General features: G+C 40.9%; 1 protein-coding gene across 3 annotated transcripts; it reads left to right on the top strand.

The window, feature by feature from the left end:
* The first annotated feature begins 830 nt into the window (after positions 1 to 830).
* Positions 831 to 19,309, top strand: GPRIN2 (G protein regulated inducer of neurite outgrowth 2). Of its 3 annotated transcripts, none has more exons than XM_039719705.1 (2): positions 831 to 1,168; positions 15,322 to 19,309. In XM_039719705.1, exon 2 carries the CDS (start codon positions 15,339 to 15,341, stop codon positions 17,118 to 17,120), a length of 1,782 nt encoding a protein of 593 aa, XP_039575639.1. In that variant the 5' UTR covers positions 831 to 1,168; positions 15,322 to 15,338; the 3' UTR covers positions 17,121 to 19,309. The 3 variants fall into 3 exon arrangements, with proteins under 3 accessions (XP_039575639.1, XP_039575642.1, XP_039575641.1); XM_039719708.1 differs by lacking the exon at positions 831 to 1,168 and adding an exon at positions 1,282 to 1,296; XM_039719707.1 differs by lacking the exon at positions 831 to 1,168 and adding an exon at positions 1,337 to 1,422.
* The last annotated feature ends 360 nt before the right edge of the window (positions 19,310 to 19,669 follow it).

Raw genomic sequence — 19,669 nt, 5'->3', positions numbered from 1 at the left:
GGGGTGGGGGATACCCAACAGCAGCACCCCCAGGACCCTGCCCGTGCCTGGCTGAGCCCCTGTGTCAGGCTGAGGGCGAGGACACGGCGCTGCAAGGGTGGGGATGGCCACACTCTGTGAGCCCAGAAACACTTGTGCCAGGTGTGGGAGAGGGACATGGCACAAGTGGGAGCCTTGTGGGAGGGCAGCCTCAGCTGCGAGCTCCTCGATGTGTGTGTTGACACAAACTCCTTGGAAGTCACTTTGGTTCAACTAAGATGTGTGTAAGTAAGTGGAAACAGGTTCTGGAAAATGGCTTGCAATAGAAAATGGTTTCTAAATTGTGTTCTGTTTGGCACAATCTAGAATCTTTCTGTAGCATACTGCTTTTTCCATTTCTCCTGCTCAGCACAATCTCACTCTTTGCAGTCCATGGCTACATCCTTGTTCCCAATCTGTGCCCATATCTTTCTGTAGCATACTGCTTTTTCCATTTCTCCTGCTCAGCACAATCTCACTCTGCAGTCCATGGCTACATCCTTGTTCCCAGTCTGTGCCCACAGGAGGGATGCATTCTGGGCTTGGGGTTTGATTTGTTTTCTTTCTGATTGTTCCATGTTACCAGAAGCAATGGGTGTTTTCTACTGGTGATTTCCCTTTTATATGAGGATTGAGACCCTCACATACCAGGATGCCTTGGCCCAGGACTCAGTTACTTTGTATACCTTTTATAATTTTCCTTTAACTCTTACAATTTTATTCCTCCCCCTCTGCTCCTCCTCTTCCTGCCCCTGTTTGCCTCCCCTCCCTGTGCTTCCCTGGCGGCACTGCCAGCTCTGCACAGGCCCAGTTTCTCTAATCAGATGAAGCTGCAGGATTATCTCTCTCCCTCCCTCCTGGGCTCCATTTTATTTCCTCTCCAGCCAAGGGGGGAGCCAGGAAGGGATGCCACGTCGAGGCAGAGGGAACCCCCCTCCCAATCTCCTGCCTTTGATGCTCTCTGACAATCCCACCTCCTTCCCCTTCTCATATGCTCACCTTAGTGTCAACAGCATCAGGCGGATCAAGGAGAGGAAATCTGAACTCCTTGGGCTTTTGTTCTCCTCAGATTTCTGAGCATCTGTTTTTAAACACCCTCCAAGTAACTTGTGCAGGGAAGCTGGATGTGCAATCTCTGAGTGGGGGGAAGGTAAGGACCACGGCAGTTCTCTGTCTCCTGAAAGGACACCGAGTCCTCTCCGCTCTGCCAGGAGAGTAACAAAGCAGAGGAGGGGAAGGGAAGGGAGAGGAGCTGCACAGAGACAGAGCCAGGCTTCTGTAAGTGCTGTGTTGGCAGCAGGGGGTTGATAGCTGGACTGAAAATCCCAGGAAATGGTAGCTTTCTCTTTTTCTGAAATGATGGGAACTATGACTTTAATAGAATTTAATGCAGTTCTGTAGAAGGTGGGTTTTTTGTGCTGATGTCTTTCACTTACATGTGTATGTGTTTGTCTTTTAGTAAATATTTCCAGAGTATCCATGTCACTGTTTCTTTGGGGGAGAAAAACCCTATAAGCTTGTTCATCTTATTCCTCTGCACATCTGTGAGTTTATGAAGATGCTTTTTGATTATCTCTTGTGTGCATGTTAGTGTTTGGATACTAAAAATAAGAGAAAAGTGTGAATTTTATTGCTTTAAATTTCTGCCTTTTAGTACTAATGTGCCAGAGAATCATTTACCTTACTGTTTTCCACCATGTGTATCACATGCTCTTTAAATTCCTAGGAATATCCAACAATAGAAAAATCTGAAGAATATTTCAGTGCTTTCTGCATATCAGCTTTGTTTTGCACTTTACCTTCCTACATAAATGGTCAATTGCTATTTAAAATGGCAAATAACATTGTTCTCTTAAATCAAATAGTGTTTTTTTCCAAAGTCAGAATTTGATTTGGTTTGTTTTTTATTGTCACTAGATTAATATTTTATATCAGAATCCTCAGAAGTAGAAGACTATTTTCTGTATATGTTGTGATTAAAAGCAAGAGTCTGTGCTGATGCACTCCTGGATTTTAGGGGAAGAGGGAAAAGGGAGGGGGAGCAAGCAGTTGTTTCCATTTAGAGAACTCTAAGCATGAAAGATGATAGGAAAGGAAAGATAAATACATTTTGCAAGATGTTGATCTCAGACACAAGTGAGATGGACCTCATATAGATCAAAATCTACCTCTCTTCCATTGATCATGTTTCTGAGTAACAATCTCATACAAAATACAAAACTATCAGGGGTTTTCTTGCGTCAAAAGATTGATGAATGCTTGCAGATGGTTGTCTGGTTATCTGTTTTAGTGTGTCTGAGTGTTTGCAGGACATCAGCTGTAGTGAGATCTGAGTTTAGACACCTCTGCATGGAGTCTGTGTAAAACAATTAGGTTTTGAGAAGTTTTCACTCAGGAGGGTGGATTAGATGAGGGCTTTGTGTTTTCATGCCATGTCTTGATTACTCCATAAATACTTAAATACCATTATAAGGTTTTGTTGACTTTTATTGTCCAGACATTTTATCTTAACTGTATTTCAGGGAAAGCTGGAATTGCAATTTAGTTTATCTGACAGTTATTTTAGGCTGCTTAAACAAGAGCAGTAAATTGTATATGGCCTTGTAGTGTCAGAGTTAGTTTATAATACAAAATGTGATAAATTTCCATCAGATAACCATGTCAAGTCCACATTTTTCCTTCCATAGTAAACTATGCATATTCAAACTGCACTTAAAAATGTATGAGGGAAGGTAAAACAGAGGAGAATTGTTATTGAGGATCATTAGACTTCTGAAGTTTGATTTTCTTTCTTTCTGTTAGGGCAATGACAAAGGGTGAATTGGAGGTAGCTTTTAACCACTGCAGATGAGCAGAGGTATTTGCCAGTGAGATACTGTTACACCTGACTGTAGGCAGGTTATTTTTGAGCACTTCTCCAGTGGACTCTTCTGCAGGTTAGAGAGACTAAATTGCTCATTCCTTTGCCCTGGAGTTAACATTTTTAGATTAGGATGGATTGTACTTCACTCTGGTCCCTTGTATTTGAATTGCAAGCTGTTACACATTTTGCAGGAGAATGCAGCCTAGGAATTACGCTTTCCAAGGCTAGGGACTTGAAAGATACCTGTTAATGGTATTTGTTCTGCAAGTATTTTTTCCAATTAATCAGAAAAAAAAAATCTTATTTTTGTTATCATACCAATATTTTTATTGCAGCAAGTATCTTTGGCAGGTGTGTGATATTTCTTTGTTTCTAGTCTGAAACCATTTTGCCCCAAGAGCAGCAGTCCAGCAGGAATCATAGGCTGCAAATGATGTTGCACCTTATTTTCCTTGTCAGCCTTGAACTCTTTTTTTTTTCTTAAATAATTTTCCATGGTCATGAGCCACACCATAGGGACTGCAGGCACCAGCCTTTTAATTCTTGCAGCTTCACTGTACACAAATAAGAGGTTTTTAACTGGTATAAACAATAAAGCTGTATGCATACACAGTATCTCTCTGGGATATTAAGATTCTGGAAGATGTGAATTAAACAAACTTTGAATAGCCTTTTTTATGGGGGTTTTGGGGGCAGCGTTACAGTTGTGAGAGAGGGATCTTCTGTAAAAGCAAAATGAAAATAAATGTTGCAGTACAGTGGTCAGGAATACCTGCACGCGGGATACAATGAGAAGGCAGTGAACTGAACGATACTGCTGATCTTCAGCAGTGTATAACTTTTGTCTGGTTAAGATAATTTGATGCAATATTTCCTATGGCTGCCTTGTAACAATTGAATTAATCTACAGCTGTGCAGGTTGTAGTCCATCTGTATGTTAAGAACTCTGCTTTAGGAGTATTTCCTAACATTGCTTTGGAGATTGTTGGGGAGAAGATGGCCTCTTCCATTTAGAAAATCTGTTCAAGTTCTTCAGAGTAAAGTTCCACTCTGACAAATTATCTTTAGCAACAGGAACCACAAAAAAAAAAAAAAATCACTTTGGGGTTGCTTAGGTAGATGCACTCAGAGCACGGGAATTGGGTCAGGCCAACTAAATGAAGCTGACCAGCCAGGTCTTTCCTAGTTTGGTGTGTGAGCATTAAGCATGTGGGTTATAGCCAAGCATCATTCTGCCCCAAAAAAACCTTCATAAGAAAGATCACCTTTAAACTGCCCTGTTCCTGTGTGGGGAAGTTCTTGCAAAATGATGGCTTGGCTTGTGCACAGTGTGGATTTAATACAAAGCAGAGAAAGGAGCAGGAGTCTTTCTCCATCTGCAGAATATTTGCTAATTAAGCTTTAGCAAGGGCACACCTGAGTGTGCAAATGAAGGTTAATGGGATTGAGCAGTTGTAAGACCTTCATTTAACTTGCAGAGCTTTACTCCAGTCAACGGTGCAGAAGACTGACAGAAACCAGTTCATCTGAGCTGAAGTGGAAGGTCCAACGCCTTTCTAGCTCAAGCTAAGCACACCTGACATGGAAATTTGAGAGATGATGAATGCACAAAGCCACCCTAGCTCTCATAAACTGATTTTTTTTTTTTAAAGAATTTTTAAATTATTGCTTTCTGCAGAGAATCTGCTGGGAAAGTTCAGTATTTATGACTGAGCAGGGAAGATCAATGCTTCTTGAAACATCAAGGAAAAATATAAATCTTGTTATAGCAGTTTTATTTGGTTCTCAATGGCCTCTAAACTGTGAAAGGGGTGGAGTGATTTTGTTGATTTAGTAACAACAGAGGTGCTAATGGATTGGAAAGAAACTTTTTCCTGTAGATCACCTTTGTGCTTCCTTTCCAAAGTCGTTCCTGTCTCAGTAAAAGGTACTAAGGTTTCAGTAAATGTACAGGTTCCACTAATCAATTAAAAGTGGTTCAGTATTGCAAAATGGCTGGACATTTCGGCTTCTCAAGTTGAGAAGGTACATGACATTCATTGGCACTGGTGGATAAAAGCATGAGTTGATGAAAAGAATAATTAAAAGTCATTTTTGAAGGGACTTTGCAACTTCATCTATTCCAGTCTCCTGCTCAAAGCAGAGACAGCTATGAGGTTAGACCAGATTTCTTAGGGTTCTTGAGTGAGTCTTGAATATGGTCAAACCAATGTTTGAAAAGCAAAGTATTCCTGTAGCAGAGCCTTTATTCTTTATAATCAGTATCTTGTTGCTAGCAGTTAACAGCAGATGCCTGAAGAGTTATTCTCTAGTTGTCCATGTTACACAGGTGGGATCTTCCTCTACCTGAATGATGACAGGAACTGAATTGTCTTGCAGCTCTTGAGTTGTTTCAAATTTATACCTCAAAACTTTGTGATTCTGACATTATTACATGTTAATAAGGAAGTGGAGACCTCTGCAGCTTGGTTTATGATTCAGGTTAACCAAGAGGAGGGGAAACTTCTTTGTTTACATAGGGTGTAAACATTAGTTCTAGAGGAACTCCTTCACATACTTGGATTTGACAAAGCACTTGCAAGCTTTAGTCTGCTGCTTTGGGCAGTTACTTTACTCTGTCTTGGGTTTTTTCTCCTTACAGTCTCTGGTATCAAGCCTTGGGAGGCAGAGGCTCTCCTCTAGCCAAGATCTAATGTTTTTCTTCTCTCAGTCTTGAGAGAATAGGGAAGTGTTCCTTCTCATCCCTTTCAGATTTCTCTGAAAACTATAGATAATAGTTCCCCACAGTGGTCTGATTTGACCACAGATGAATTGGGACAGTTGCTTTTCTGAGAGACAGAAATTGCACTTTGACATAGTGTTTTTTTTATGACAAAACACCAAATTTGAAATGAAAACTTCCTCTTCCCATATTCCTTCCAAAACACCAAATTTGAAATGAAAACTTCCCATATTCCTTGTTTAAATAGTTTCAAAGCTACCTCATACTACAATGGCACCTTTTAATGCTATGAAACATGATTAGCTAGTCCCCTTTTTAGTTCTTTTCAATACTCAGCCCCTTGGATAGAGGTTGCCAGCTCTTTTCCAGCTTAAGGATATATAAAAGACAGCTTGCAGTGTGAACTGAAGGCTTAAATTAGTCACAGAATCTCTTTTTCATGAGAAATTCACCATAGTAAATAAAAGCCTACAAGTGCATGTGGCACTGCAAGACAACGTGGTCTGCAGTTGTGACAACTCTGCTTTGAAAGTTTAATGAAGCTGTTTATAATAATTAATCATTGCTACTTAATATACCATGCATATACAAAATACATGTTGTCAGCATGCATATGGTATAGAGAGTATATGCATACAACACCTGATTTGAGAAACTCTGCTGAGCTTGAGAATTTGAAATCCTTGAGATTACTTGTGCTCATGATGCTGGAAAGTTGCAGGGGGTGCTTTACAGTTATGCTTCTGAAGCACAGATAGTGTCTGAACTTTACTGGTAAGGTGAGTTTCCTGCAAGTGCAACAAGAACTGCCTGTAGAAATGCTCTATTTATTTCTTCCAATCCAAATATTACAAAAGAAGGGCCAGAATACATTATCTTCAGCATCTTATATTTAATATCTTTTATTCTAGGATTTGAGAGTGCTCTGCAATCATGAATTAAGCCTTTAAATACCTACATCAGGGGCTTCTGCATCTAATCTGTGAGTCACAGATGTATAAACTGAGTCACAAAGAGAATGACTTGCTCAAGGTCATACACTATGTCAGTGAGCACAGACAGAATTAGAAAGCAATTGTTTCCTCTTTCTAATTACTGAGCAATTTGTTTTTAAGTTCTGGAAGTCAGTTTTCTCTCAGTCCACAATGTCAAAGCCAGTCTTCTCTCTGCCACCACTGAGAGCAGCTTCTAGAGATAGATGGATTGTGGTTTTGAATTATTTTCTCCAAGGTTTTCCATACAGTTCACAGATGCTCTTATTTAAATAAAGAATTGAAGGGGATTTTACACCCTTGTATGGTGTTCAGTCAAAGGGTGAAACAGGGGAACAATCAATGAAGATCAATTTTGCTAGGTAAGTTGCCAGGTTTTTCTAGGTAGGAAAGAGATTCAGCTATCACATGTTGAAGAATAATGAGCCATCTTTAATTATTTTGGTGAAGCATCCTTCGATCTAATTGTCTTAATCTATTGTCTTTATCCTAATGGGGATTTTTGGAGATCTTTGTTTATATCACCATTATGGCTGTTTGATGCTGCTGTAGGAATTGCCATCCTTCAATTAAGGATGATATGTGAACATGAAAAGCTGCTGTGCTTGTGGCTATGTTTGTGTATTCAGTATTCTTAAGGCAGATTTGAGCTTCCTTTGTCTGCCACTGCAGCTGGTTGTAAAGCCTTTATCTCTGTTGGCACAACACTGAGGCAAGGGAGTGAGTTTTGTGGGAGGTTGGGCACTTTAGGCTCAGCTCTGTGCTTTTCTGCCTCCTTGCAGCCAGCACAGAGCACACACACAGACTGTGCACCCTCTGACACTGGCTGGGGCACAGCTTTAGCTGTCACAGGTGTGATCACCTGGCAAGGAGGAGTGTCCCACTGCCCTCACACAGAAGTGCAGTGCCATTAAAGCTGGGATGTCCAGAGGGCAGGGAGGATAAGCTGTTTGTGCCTGCCCTCTAACTGTCACTGTTAAGCTTTCAAGCAAACAGCAAAAATTATTACTTGAATATTTTCTACTAAAACACATTAATTTGCAAGTAGATATTCTAATCACTTAGCCAGTTTGGGTGGAGTTTGTTGGATGTGCAAACTGCTGGCTTTTTGGCAGGTGGTACTGATATCCAGCTGTACTCTGAGATTGGAAGGAGGCTGTAAGCAAGCTTCTGGTTTTCTGTATGATTTTTAAGTTCATGCTGCTGCCCAGGCAGCTGTGATTCACACAGCTGGCAGGCTTGGGCCTCTGACAGAGGCTTACTGAGCAAAGCTCTGGCCATGTGTTTCTGCAGAGTTGCAGGGCAGTGGGGTTGCTTTGGAGCTGGTCTGCTCAGGGCTGAAGAGTGGGTACAAAAGTGGAGCTCTGAGGAGCATGAGTTGTTCAACACCAGACCCATTCTGTCTCCTCCAAGTGGAAGTTGTGAAGGAATAGGATTTGATCCCCTGCTGTGAAGAGGAAAAGGCTCACTAGTGTCTGTCTCTGAAATAAATCCAAATGTGGATAGGCCACTGCATATTTTCTACATTAAATATGAATTCCTAAAGAAACTATCAAATATTTTTGTCACAGGACTTCTGCAATACCAGTGTATATCAGTAGCCATCAATTCTTAGCAGCATAATCCTGGCATCTGAATTAACAGTTTCATTTTGCTTAATTCTGTTCTGCCTAAGCCAGAAAGACAATTATATTAATATACTACTTTTTTAGGCATGCACTATTCACTGTAAGCATGATTCTAGGTCAATGTTGTCTGCTGTCATTATATTTGATTTTTTTTAAGCCCCAGCTAGTGAAAACAGCTGATTAAACGACCATGTCATCATATTTAATTTGTAATTAAAGTTTTAAGTCTTCTATCTGCAGAGATGAGCTTTAAAGAAGTGAGCTGTCAAACAGTAAAAGTGAGCATCAAAATATGACTGTACAATATCTCTGTTGGGTATATTGTAGGGTAGTTTGTATGCTGAGGCAGATCTCCATGTGGAGATATAGTGGGAGTAATGTTTTGCTCATAAAATTTTGCCAAAAAAAAGATGAAGTCCAAGAGATTTTTGAAATTGTTTTTGGGTAGATGATTAAATAAAAAAGGTGGCAAAGAAGATGCCACATGTTGCAGTAGTAAATCATGTGGTGGTGTCAGGACAATGTCCCAACACATGCCTCCCTTGTGACAGAGTGCATTTCTCTCTGGTTTCCCAATAATATATTTACAGCTGTGTGAATTGTCCTTCCTGGGAATTCAGCTGAAGGTGTCACTGAAATTGTCTCCTTTGGTTCATCCCTATGAGGCTCCTCTGTCATGGCACTTCAATTTTAGCCTTTTTTATCTTTAGAATTCAGAGTTGTCAGCTCTGCTGGGGCTGTGGGCTGTCCCTGATCTGTAAAAGAGAATGCTGACCTTCCTGCTTGGCTCTTCTAAGCTGTGGCCAGTGGCCTTGTTGTTCCACACTGAGGTGAATGCATGGGCAAATGCTGGAATCTGTTCATTTTCTGATGTGGCAACTCATTTGTTATCTCCTGCTGAGGCCACTGGTAAGAACCAGGGCACCCTCAGCCTTTGGGGAAGAGGTCTCAGCTGTGCCCTGAGGAAGGAGAGAGCCAAGGCTCATTGCCACTCGGGGTGAAGGGGACTCTTCTCTCTGAGTCTTGTCACCAGTCATGCAGAGATTGCTGCCCAGTGTGCTCAGCACAGGGTGGGCAACAGGCAGAAGTGTTTCAGGAAAGCCTGGCAGCCAAAGCTGTAATTAGCAGAAACTAACGAGGCTGTGACCAGTGGTCTTGTAAGGACATCTGGCACAAGGCCTCTGCTTTGGCAGTGCTGGGCACTGAGGGTCACAGCTCTCCTGCTCTCATGTTTTCCAGCCTGCCAAGTGTACTCCCCCTCCCTCTGGTGAATTATGGTCCCAGTGCCATGGCCCCACTGTCCCCAGTGCCTCTTGCAGTGCAGAACTGGGAAACAACCCAGTCCCTTGGCATACCAAGTGTGCATCTGTCTGTTGGTATCTCTGGATGCCCCAGCCAGTCTGTCCTGTAGATCTGGCTGCTACTTGGAAATACTTAGGATGATAGAAAATATTTACAAAAGGGCATTAGGAGATTAAACTGAACAAGGCATGGTTTGTTTATAATGCTATTCCAAAATGGAAAGCCTACAGAAAGATGATGGATTAAAAGCTAAGTGATTGGGGTCTCAACCTGAGTTTTTATTAATCTAGTTGACAGAATTTTGAGAAATTATTTTTGGTATTGACAGAATTTAGAGAAATTTTTTTTGTTCCCGGACAAGTGATACCTTTTCCCCTGCTGTAACTCCTGTTTATTCCTTTCACTTACACCTCACAAAAAAAACCCAAAAAAAACCAACAAGCAAACAAAAAAAAAACCAAAAAAAAAAAAAAAAAAAAAAAAAAAAAAAAAACCAAACCAAAAAAAAAACAAAAAAAAAAACACCAAAAAACCCCAACAACAAAACTCCTAATCCCAGACACTTGAATCTCTAAGCTTTTTACCATGGCTAATCCTGTTTTGCCAGTGCCTCTGGAGTGGTTTGACTCCCCCCTCAATGTAAATGTTAGTGATTACTGTTAATGAACTATTTCCTTCAGTGGCAGTAGTAGTTAGGGAGAGGCCATCAGATCTCATAATGCTATCATGCCAATCTTTGTCTAAAGCAAAACAGATCTTTCTTATCTTGTGCAAGTAGTTTTCCATGTGGACAAGCAAGGACAATTTTTAGACATAAGCACGCTCTTATTTTTGTTTTATTTTGATGGTATAAGTTTCTGTAAAACTAGTACAGCTCTAAAAGAAATTAATATCATATTGGATGATGTTCCTTATTATGTTATTTTTCCACATTAAACATCTATCTTAGAAGTTTAGTCATGGATTGCAGTAAGGAAGCCACATTGCTTATAAAAGACCAGGCCTGAAGAGAACCCAGTGTGAACATACTGAATTGTTCCTGGTACCTGGGGGAGCTTGGCTGTTTGGGCAGAAATGCAGGTTTTCCTGAATGTGCTGTCCTGTGCCCCAGGCAGGGGTCAGCAGTGTTTATGGCTAAGTGACTGCTGCCCCTTAGGGTGTAATTAAAGTTTGATCATTTTAGCCCTAAAATGCTCTTAGCTTTCAAATTTATTACCATGGTGTTTGTAATAAGATTAAATAAAGTTAAGAACCTCTATCTAGCAGCCTTCTATTCAAGTATTTTCCTTAAATTAATTAAAGTGACACTGTTCTTCTTGTATAAAATATAATTGTGTTTGTCTTGGAGTTTGGTGTTGCAGAAATTCTGTGTTTACTTTGTTGAGCAGATTATTGCACAGCAGGTCCAGAATGATGCAAATGAAGGAGCAAATTCAGGACAAAGACCTTGCAAGCCCCTAACACTTCTCAGAAGGTGTCTTCTCTGAAAGGGCTAGTGTTGCCATGGAGGGTCCTGGTCAGCATCCAAAAATAAACCATCATCCAAAAATGTGGTATGGATCAGATTGCTTAGCTTTTCCAGATTCCACATTTGCATATTAGTGCTCTCATCCCTGAGATTGGCTTTGATTTTATGATTTATTTTGCAGTCAGATGCTGATTTTGAAAGCATAAAATTAATAAAAAAAGGATTTTTCTTGTATGACCAGCCAAGTGAAGATGGGTGAAACAGCTGCAGTCATTATTACAAATCTTCTTGACTTGTGGGTTGACCATCAGAGTTATATAAAGAAAAAATAAATGTGGAAGATTTAGAGAAGTCTCTGGCAATACATGCATGTTTCTGGTAAATAGTATTGCATTTCTCTGACTCTTCCCAAATTCTGTGGCTAACTTGTGTTGTTCAACATGTCAGGTGATTCTCACTGCTTCACTGTCTGTTAACTTGATATAGTAACAAAGTAGTAAATGAGGGCTCTTAAAGAAGTGGGAAAAGGACTTTAAATGTGGGCAGATAGGACAAGGGGGAACAGTTTGAAACTAAAAGATGAGAGTGTTATCAAAGTTTCAATGAAACTACATGTGTGGAGTACAAAAATACCGAAGGATTTTAGAATCATAATTAATTTACAGTGACAGTTTTTCAGTTGATAACATGCATTGCATTTAATATTTTGAAACTAAATTTACTGGTGCATTAAATAGGTCAAAACTTTAATCATAAGTCATAGTGAAATACACATTTGTTGCTTTAAAGTAGTTCAGTGGAATTAGTGAAAGCAGCCTAGATCCCCTCATAAGCTATCTGAAGCTAAGCCAAAAATAGTGGATGTTAATTCCATTTCTATCCTAATCCTTTCTCTGCTTGTCTAACAGTTTTCTGTATATTCATAGTAGAGTAACTGCCTCAAAAATTCATACTTTCTTATTTGTGTATTCAGGTGTGAATTTCCTTTGGTGTGATTTTCCTTTCAAATCAAAATCTTTCAGACACTCAGAACTTAAACTAGATACTTTTGAGTAAAATAATTTATAGGAAAGGAATATTTTTACATTTTAAAATGAAAGTTAAACCAAGCAGCCTGCTTTGCCCAGCATGCACAGAGGGTTTGGGTGTCTATCAGCACACAAAATCAGTGTGCTTCTATCCATGTTTCATATGGGTAATCCATTCCTGATTAGCTGATTCACAAAATACAAAGGAGTTGCATGGCTGTGACTTGGAAGAGGTTCCATGTTTTGGGGTTGGTTTTTTGAAAAGTTTCACACCTCATTCTCCGTGCATTACCCAGCCTCTCGCTGGCAGAGGTGTGGGAAGGACCATCCAGACCCTTCTGCTTCCCAAGAGGGATGGGCTGGACCCCAGGCTCAGTGGGAGGTCTGGCACCTCGGGAGGTATGTGTGCAGCGTTGGGCCTCTTCTCAGAGGATTTTTGTGCACCCTGAGCAATCAGTGCCAGCAGTGCATGTGTGAAATGCAGAATTTGGGAAGGCCCAAGGCCATAGGAGAATTATTGCAATTAATGTGGAACACTGGTCTGTCTGAGCAACAGTGTTCAGATGCTGTTGGGAGTAGCTGGTTAGAATATTCCACGTCTACATGTGTAATATATGTCATGATTTCACCTGCAGTGGGGCAAAAATAAATTTCTTCTGAGTTTTCTTTGGAGGTTTCCTTGCCAGCATCACCCTGGGTGTTGCTTGCAGTGATGTCACTGTTTGGTCTGTTTCATCCATCTGAGTGTGTTGTGTGTGAGGTGATGAGTTTGAAATGAAATCGCTTCTTTCAGTTACAGAGACTTCTGCAGCAATGTCCATTGCTACTTAAAGAAAGCAGATGGAGCCTTGGTTTCTGTGTACATGTATCTGAGTACTGTAAAGTTTGCAAGAGAGCCCTTCAAACTTCCCACAGCCTTGTATCATCTGTAACAGGGTATGTTTGAAGCTTTCTTTCATCTGAGTCTCAATATTTGTGTCTGAGGATTTCCATTAGTAAGTGTTGTTTCATCCAGGTGTGTGTGAGAGCCTTTGCAGGTGTTGTCTTTTAAAGAGATTACATGTAAGGTTTTCACCTTGTGGGCAGCTATTGCTCTGGTGTTTAATCCTCTTGACTCCTTTGAACCCTGTGTGGCAGACTAGACTCATGTGCAGAAGTGACTGCAGGAGAGGTAATGTGTGTGAAGGATGGGAATTCACCTTTTTTCTGCATACAGTCCAAATTGGAGCAGCCCTATGCTAGAGGATATTGCTGCTGGTCACAAGTCCCTGATACACAACCCACGATGAGAATTTTTGTAAGAATGTGATTGCAAATGTTATTATTTTTTAATGTTGTCATACTCAATTTAATTTCATGATGGAAAACAGCCAATACAAGTGGATTTCAGGTGATGGGAAAATTACAGCCTGTTAGCCTGCCAATGTTAACAATGGAAATTAAATTAATTACAAGCACTGATAGCTGCCTGGATCAGCTGTAGAGCCTTGGTTGGCAGAGGGAGCAAAAGGCATATTCTTATCTGTTACACTGGTACGTGACTCTTGAAGCTGTAAATATCACTTTAAAAGGATCACATATGAGAGGGTTGAATGTGAGCCATTGCAGCCACGGTGTCCTTGATGGTAGGAGTGAACTTCCCTGTTACATTTGCAGAGTGCTTTTGTTCACCATGTGCTTGTACCTTTTCATTCCACACATTCATTTTTATTTTAGTGATATAGTGCACAAGAAATTGTGCAGGTTTCTGTCAGAGGCCTGCTAATGAGGCAGAGTGCACAGAGTGGATCTGAGGGAAAGTTGTCTAAAATGAGAAAATCTGGCTTTCACTCTCTACATCTGCACAACAAAATATCTGGTAGTACATGGCCTGGAAGCAATGCACAAATACTCTGGATTTTTCTCTTCAACACAGTGAGTTCTTGTGGAAAAGACATATATGTATTTCTGTGGGTAGATATAGATATATATGAGTGTATTAAAATACCTTTAGTTGTGCAAATGTTGCAACACCTCTGTGACACCAAGGCAATATGTGTAGTCAATCAGTGGAAGATCTGATTCAATCAGCAAAAATGGATCTCTAAATCTGGTGAGATTCAAAATGTTCAATCACAACTCGCCTCAGATATGAAACTGCTAACTAAATGTTAATAATGTCTGGGGTACTGCACTAGGGTAGAAACAAGGATTTTCTAAAAATAGAAATGACTGAGTGCCCTATAAAAAAGGACAGAAGAACTGCAAGACTTTGGCTAAAGATCTTCTTGTTTCATTTTTACCCTGCCTCTGGTGTCATGAGTGCACACCTTCCACAGCCAGCATGGACTTGTGGATTTGCAAAGGTGAGCAGCCTGAGAGCCCAGAGCAGGCACCTTTAACAGAGGCAGTGCTGAGTTCAGATTCTCCTTACAGAGAGAGGGGAATTTCACCTCCAGCCTTGCACTGGATCCCTCTGCAGCCACCTCCTGTGGTGCGAGAGGTGAGCACAAGCTGGAGTGCTGCCCAGCAGTATTTATTCTGGAAACACTGGCAGTGACCCCACACTGGCTTGGTAGAGGTCATTACCTTGGGTTTCATGTCATCTCTGTCACAGGGGGTCAAAACAACTTTGTCCATTCCTGCTGTACAATTGTGTGGGCTCAGGGAAAACGGTGGACTAAACCAGTGATCTTCTTGTAACATGAAATATCAAGAAGCTTGTTAGGAAAGGTATGAGGAAAAGGGAGAACTTGTTCAGTTGTTGCTGCTTTAAGGTTTAAAAGCTCCATCAGTGACTGGATAACTTCTGAAATTACAGTGTCAAGAGACTAAAACTAAACTTTTTTTTTTTGTTTTGACAATACTGTTAATATCATTGGCTTAATGACCACCATGATGAAAAGCTGTCTATTTTTAAAATACTTCTGTCTTTGCTTAAGTTACATGACATCTCTGGATGTCCCAAAAATGGCTCCAGTGAATTTGGGGAGATGATACTTGGTAATGTTGAGATAATTATTGTTAAAAGATAGAAACCAAGGAGGATTTTTTCCTTTTGTGTTTTATAAATTGGAAAAAAAACCCCACCAGAATTTAAAAAAATATTGTATCTAATTTAGGGAAAAACTCTCTGGGGAAAGTGAAAATGGAAACTGACTGGTCTGAGTACACTTAGACTAGAGTACTGTGCTTTTTAGAACGTACTTGTTAACTGCGAAAGGCAAAAAGCCCAAGCAGAAGGTCAGTAGAGATGATAGTTGCCAGTACGTTTATTTCCTAGTTAAATTGTGTCTTTTTCTTTTCCACCATTTCTTGCAGGTCTCTGGTTTTTTGCCATGTCATCTGACAGCCACCAGCTCCACACCCACTGCTACCAGGACTCACTAAGTTCTACTTGTCACAGTCTCTTGAATGTCAACAGTCACCCCCTGTCCAAGAGCTCCTCAAATCTGGCCTGTATTGGGAGTTTAGAGGAAAGGCAAAACAAGCAGGAGCTGAAGAAAAGCCATAGTAGCACCATCTGCCATATCCTGGAAAACAGGAGTGATGCAAGGAGTGTGCAGAGTCCTGGATGGTCCTCCTCACAGCCTGGGATGATGGGGCTTGGATCAGAGGTCCCAACCATAAATGACCAGTCAGCCAATGACCATTCCGAGGGAAGAACTAAGAATACAAACCATGTTCTTGTCACTGAACAGTCCTCAGCATCCTGGGCAGTGGGGGACACTAAGATGTGTGTGAAGAGCAGCACTGCTGAGAATGTTTCTTCAGCCTGCTTTGTTCACCAGCAAGGCATGTGTGAAATGGAAGAATCAGGAACTGCCCTTCAGAGAAGCCACTCAGACCTAACCTGCAGCTGCAAACAGCAGACTCATGTCACTCACATAGAAACCAGTGCTGCTCACCCCAGCCTAAGCTCTTCTGGCTGCAGGCATGGTCTGCCAGTGGGTAGGATGTCTTTCCAAACACAGAGATATGGATCAGAAACAAATCAAAACACATCTCACTATCAAAACCTTGTGACTCATCTTCCCGTCCTACCTAGAGACCAACAAGTACCCACAAATACCTTTGACAGTGGCAATATTCCACGTAACACTACTGTTTACACAGATCCTGGCACATTTCACGCTGCTGTTCTAGGACCCCACATGCCTGGAAACAGTTTCCCAAACAGGACAACGTTCAGTCAAGCCCCTGGGATTATTCATGGTGGTCTGACTTATGGTAATATTCCAAACTCTGCCTACTCCCCCATGGTGATGACGGTTCACAACAACTCAGTGGGGCCCTGCAGTCTTAGGCAGGACACCTTGAAGGCAGATGCCACCATCCCAGCCTATTGCCACTCCTTGCCCATCCCATCCATCCAGCTCATCCCACGGTTGGTGTGCTCCGTCAGTGAGACAGGAAAAGAGCAGGCAGCACCTGGCTACTTTCATTCCTTTTCTGCTTCAGACATTCTGACATATCCTAAGCTGGTCTCTTCAGTAAGTGAATCAGGCCTGGATGCCAAGAAAATCCTGAAGTGCTGTAACGTTCCTGGAGAACAACTGCAACCTGCTCCTCAGGAGAGAGCTCCTCCAGAAGCCGAGGCTGCCTGTGTTGCTCTGAGCAGCCAGCAAGGTGCAGACATGGTAGTGACAACTAAGGATATGTGGACTATGACCTCTATGAATGACATAACCAAAGGCCTGAAACCGGCTCTGGAGCGCAGAGATGCCGAGGTACAAACTCTTCCAACCATGGAATGCAAATCGGTGGCAACGAGCCCAGCAGCTGCAGCAGAAGGTCACTCTCATGTGTTCCCAGAGGTGAACCTGGAGCAGGGCTTGGAGGCCCCCAAATCTCCAGTTCGTGAAGTGAGATGGGATGATGAAGGAATGACGTGGGAAGTGTATGGGGCATCTGTGGATCCAGAAGTCCTCGGGGTAGCCATTCAAAAACATCTCGAGTTTCAAATAGAACAGTTCCAGACAGAGCCTGCTGAGGCAGCTGGGAAAAGTAATAAGGAGCCACGCACTGAAAAAACTGGGAAGAAAAGGCCTTTCAGAACAATGATGCATTCCCTGAGATATCCAAGCTGCTGTGCTCGGTCCAGTACTGCAGTGGAGTGAGCACAGCTGTAGGGTGCAGCACCGCTGTGCTGCTTTTAAACTGTACATAAATGCTGACTCTTAAGTGTTAACACAGTATATGTGGACAGCCCACATCAGGATGAGTGGGAAAAGTTCAGTGATCATCCATATACCTTAAAGCAAGGAGAAGTCCATGGCTGGACCATATAAGAGAAAACATAAGATTATACTTAAATAATGCCATCCAAATGCTCTTGACTGTATTTAGTGTAGCACTGTTTCCTTCTATGTTAGTTTTAAATTATATTGTAAGGAATGGAATTTCTTTTTTAATGATACATCTTTTTGAAATAATGATGACCTTTTTTCTGTATTTTAATAATTTAGATTTAGTAAAAATGCTTTAATCAAAGTTCTTAGCTTTAAATCAAATTTCCTTAAATTGTTTTGGCAGCTGTTTTGCTGTTAATTTAATAATCCTGACTATAAGCCCACTTTAACTGTAGACAAAATAACAAACTTGTGTAATGTTCTATGACAAAGAATTGTAACTTTTTTCTACATAACTGTGAAGTAATTTTAGTGTTGCTAGTCTGAACTCATCCCTTTGCAAGCTCACGTACAGTTGGAGGACACTCCATCAACCTTCCAATTAGTTTGCAGTTATGATGAATTACACTCTAAATATCCAGAACTTATGTTCACCAAGTGATTGACACAAATGTACAGTATTACCAAAGATGACTGATGTAATGTGAATTACTGACTGAAAGCTTGTTTTAGAGACCTGAAACGGAAGCTGTTCAGATTAGTCTGTGGCACCACCGTACCCTACAACTCACGAGCAGTTTTGGTTTGCTTACATTAAAAGTCATTTCCAGTGAGTTCTTTTTATGTGCATCTATCCTGAGCAGTGGTTATTTGGCTCTTGCATAAGCCACAGGGGACAGTTTGCATGTAACCTTTGCCTGTCTTGTGTTCCCTCTCTGCTCTGACGTCAGGCATCTGCTGAAAGTGAGACCTTGTGTCTTCCCCAAAGGACAGTCCTAAGGTTATTCTGAGTGCCTTGGTCATTTGGGCAGCTTAAAGATTTATTTTCTCCTAGAAACAACTTCACAAACAAGTTTTTAATGAGAAACCTGTTATGATAGTGTAATGCAGCTGTAGTGCAGGGCCTGTTTGTAGTAAAAGATTTGTCAAAGAAGCTGAGAATACTGTTTCTAGTGTCATATGTGCCTTTGGTGAATGCCTAAGATTCTTGGGGAAATGAGACATGCAATATTTTTTTATGCGAGAGAAGAGAAACACTCATTTCTGTCTCAAAGGAAAATTTGCAGTGCCTGAGAACTTACTGCTGTGGAATTGCTGACTCTTACTTTAAATGTGTGGGGTTGTGCTTTGTTGGTTTGGTTTGGTTTTTGTTCCAGTAAGTTAACAGACTGATGCCACAATGTTCATCTGACATTTGCATATCAAGAGGAACCCCTGGTGAATAGGACAGCTTTAAACATTCATCTATAAAATCCTTAAATATAGGATCTCCTAGCTGGAATGTCCTGTAATTAATTTAATGATGTAGAGTAGTGCAAGATCAAATTTTCACTCCTGGGCAAAGTGGGATTTAACAGAGCTGGCTCCTGTAAAATTCACCTTGTGTTCAGGAGGCTTCATTTAGACCCTGGGACTTTGGCCTCAAAGAGGTCTGAGCTCAAAATGAGTTTTAGACAAACCAAGTGTGAAGCCACTGGAATATAACGCCTTACTCAGGATCTGCTATAGCTGTGAGCATCTAAGTTCTGCTAATGATTCTGGATGTTAAAAGTCTTTTTATTGAAGCTTTAATAGGAATAAGGAAGTAATGAGTAACTAAATAAAATTACTCTGCTGTTATTTAGAGTTTAGCTAAGCAGTTTCTGTACAGGCTTATTTTATGGTCCAGAATATTGAACATTGATTTTTTTTTTCCTTTCTTCAAACATTACACTTGGAGAATTTTAAGCATTATAGTGGTATAAAACCTTGTGCTGTCTGTTATCTTGTCCTCGGGTGTGCAGGAGAATTCAAGATCTGAAGAGTCAAACTAAAACTTTAAAATAGCAAGGGTACCTTCCCCCCATGGCCATTGTAATACATACTTTGACATGTGGAAAAACTGTATTTTCCTTCCCACCCCTGCCATTCCAAGCACCTCTTCAAAATAAAGCCCCCAGCTGTAGGAAGATGATATAATAAGGTCAGTATCAAACTGGTCAGAAAGAGAGAGTTTACAGAAGAGATGGAATAATATGGCAAAGTCTCTTGAATTCTTCATTGCATTATAAAACCTGGAACAATTCTTGTATTTCATGCAGTTGTGGTGTCAATTACTTATGGTTTATGCATTGGTATGACTTGCTACTACAGTCCTAAATATGATTATCATTCCTGATTGAGAAAAATAAATTACGAGTAAAGGCAAAGGATACCAATGATTTGCAAATTCAGAAAAACAGAGGCTCACTCATTACAGACATTCTGAATCTTCATGTTATGAATCAAGGTTGCTGTTATTTACAAAAAGTAGTGTTTATGCTTGAGGACTTTCTACA

This window comes from Passer montanus, unplaced genomic scaffold (assembly GCF_014805655.1).
Source record: "Passer montanus isolate IOZ18808 unplaced genomic scaffold, ASM1480565v1 scaffold42, whole genome shotgun sequence".
In the NCBI taxonomy this organism is placed as follows: Eukaryota; Metazoa; Chordata; class Aves; order Passeriformes; family Passeridae; genus Passer; species Passer montanus.
This window is presented reverse-complemented; position numbering and strand designations above follow the sequence as displayed.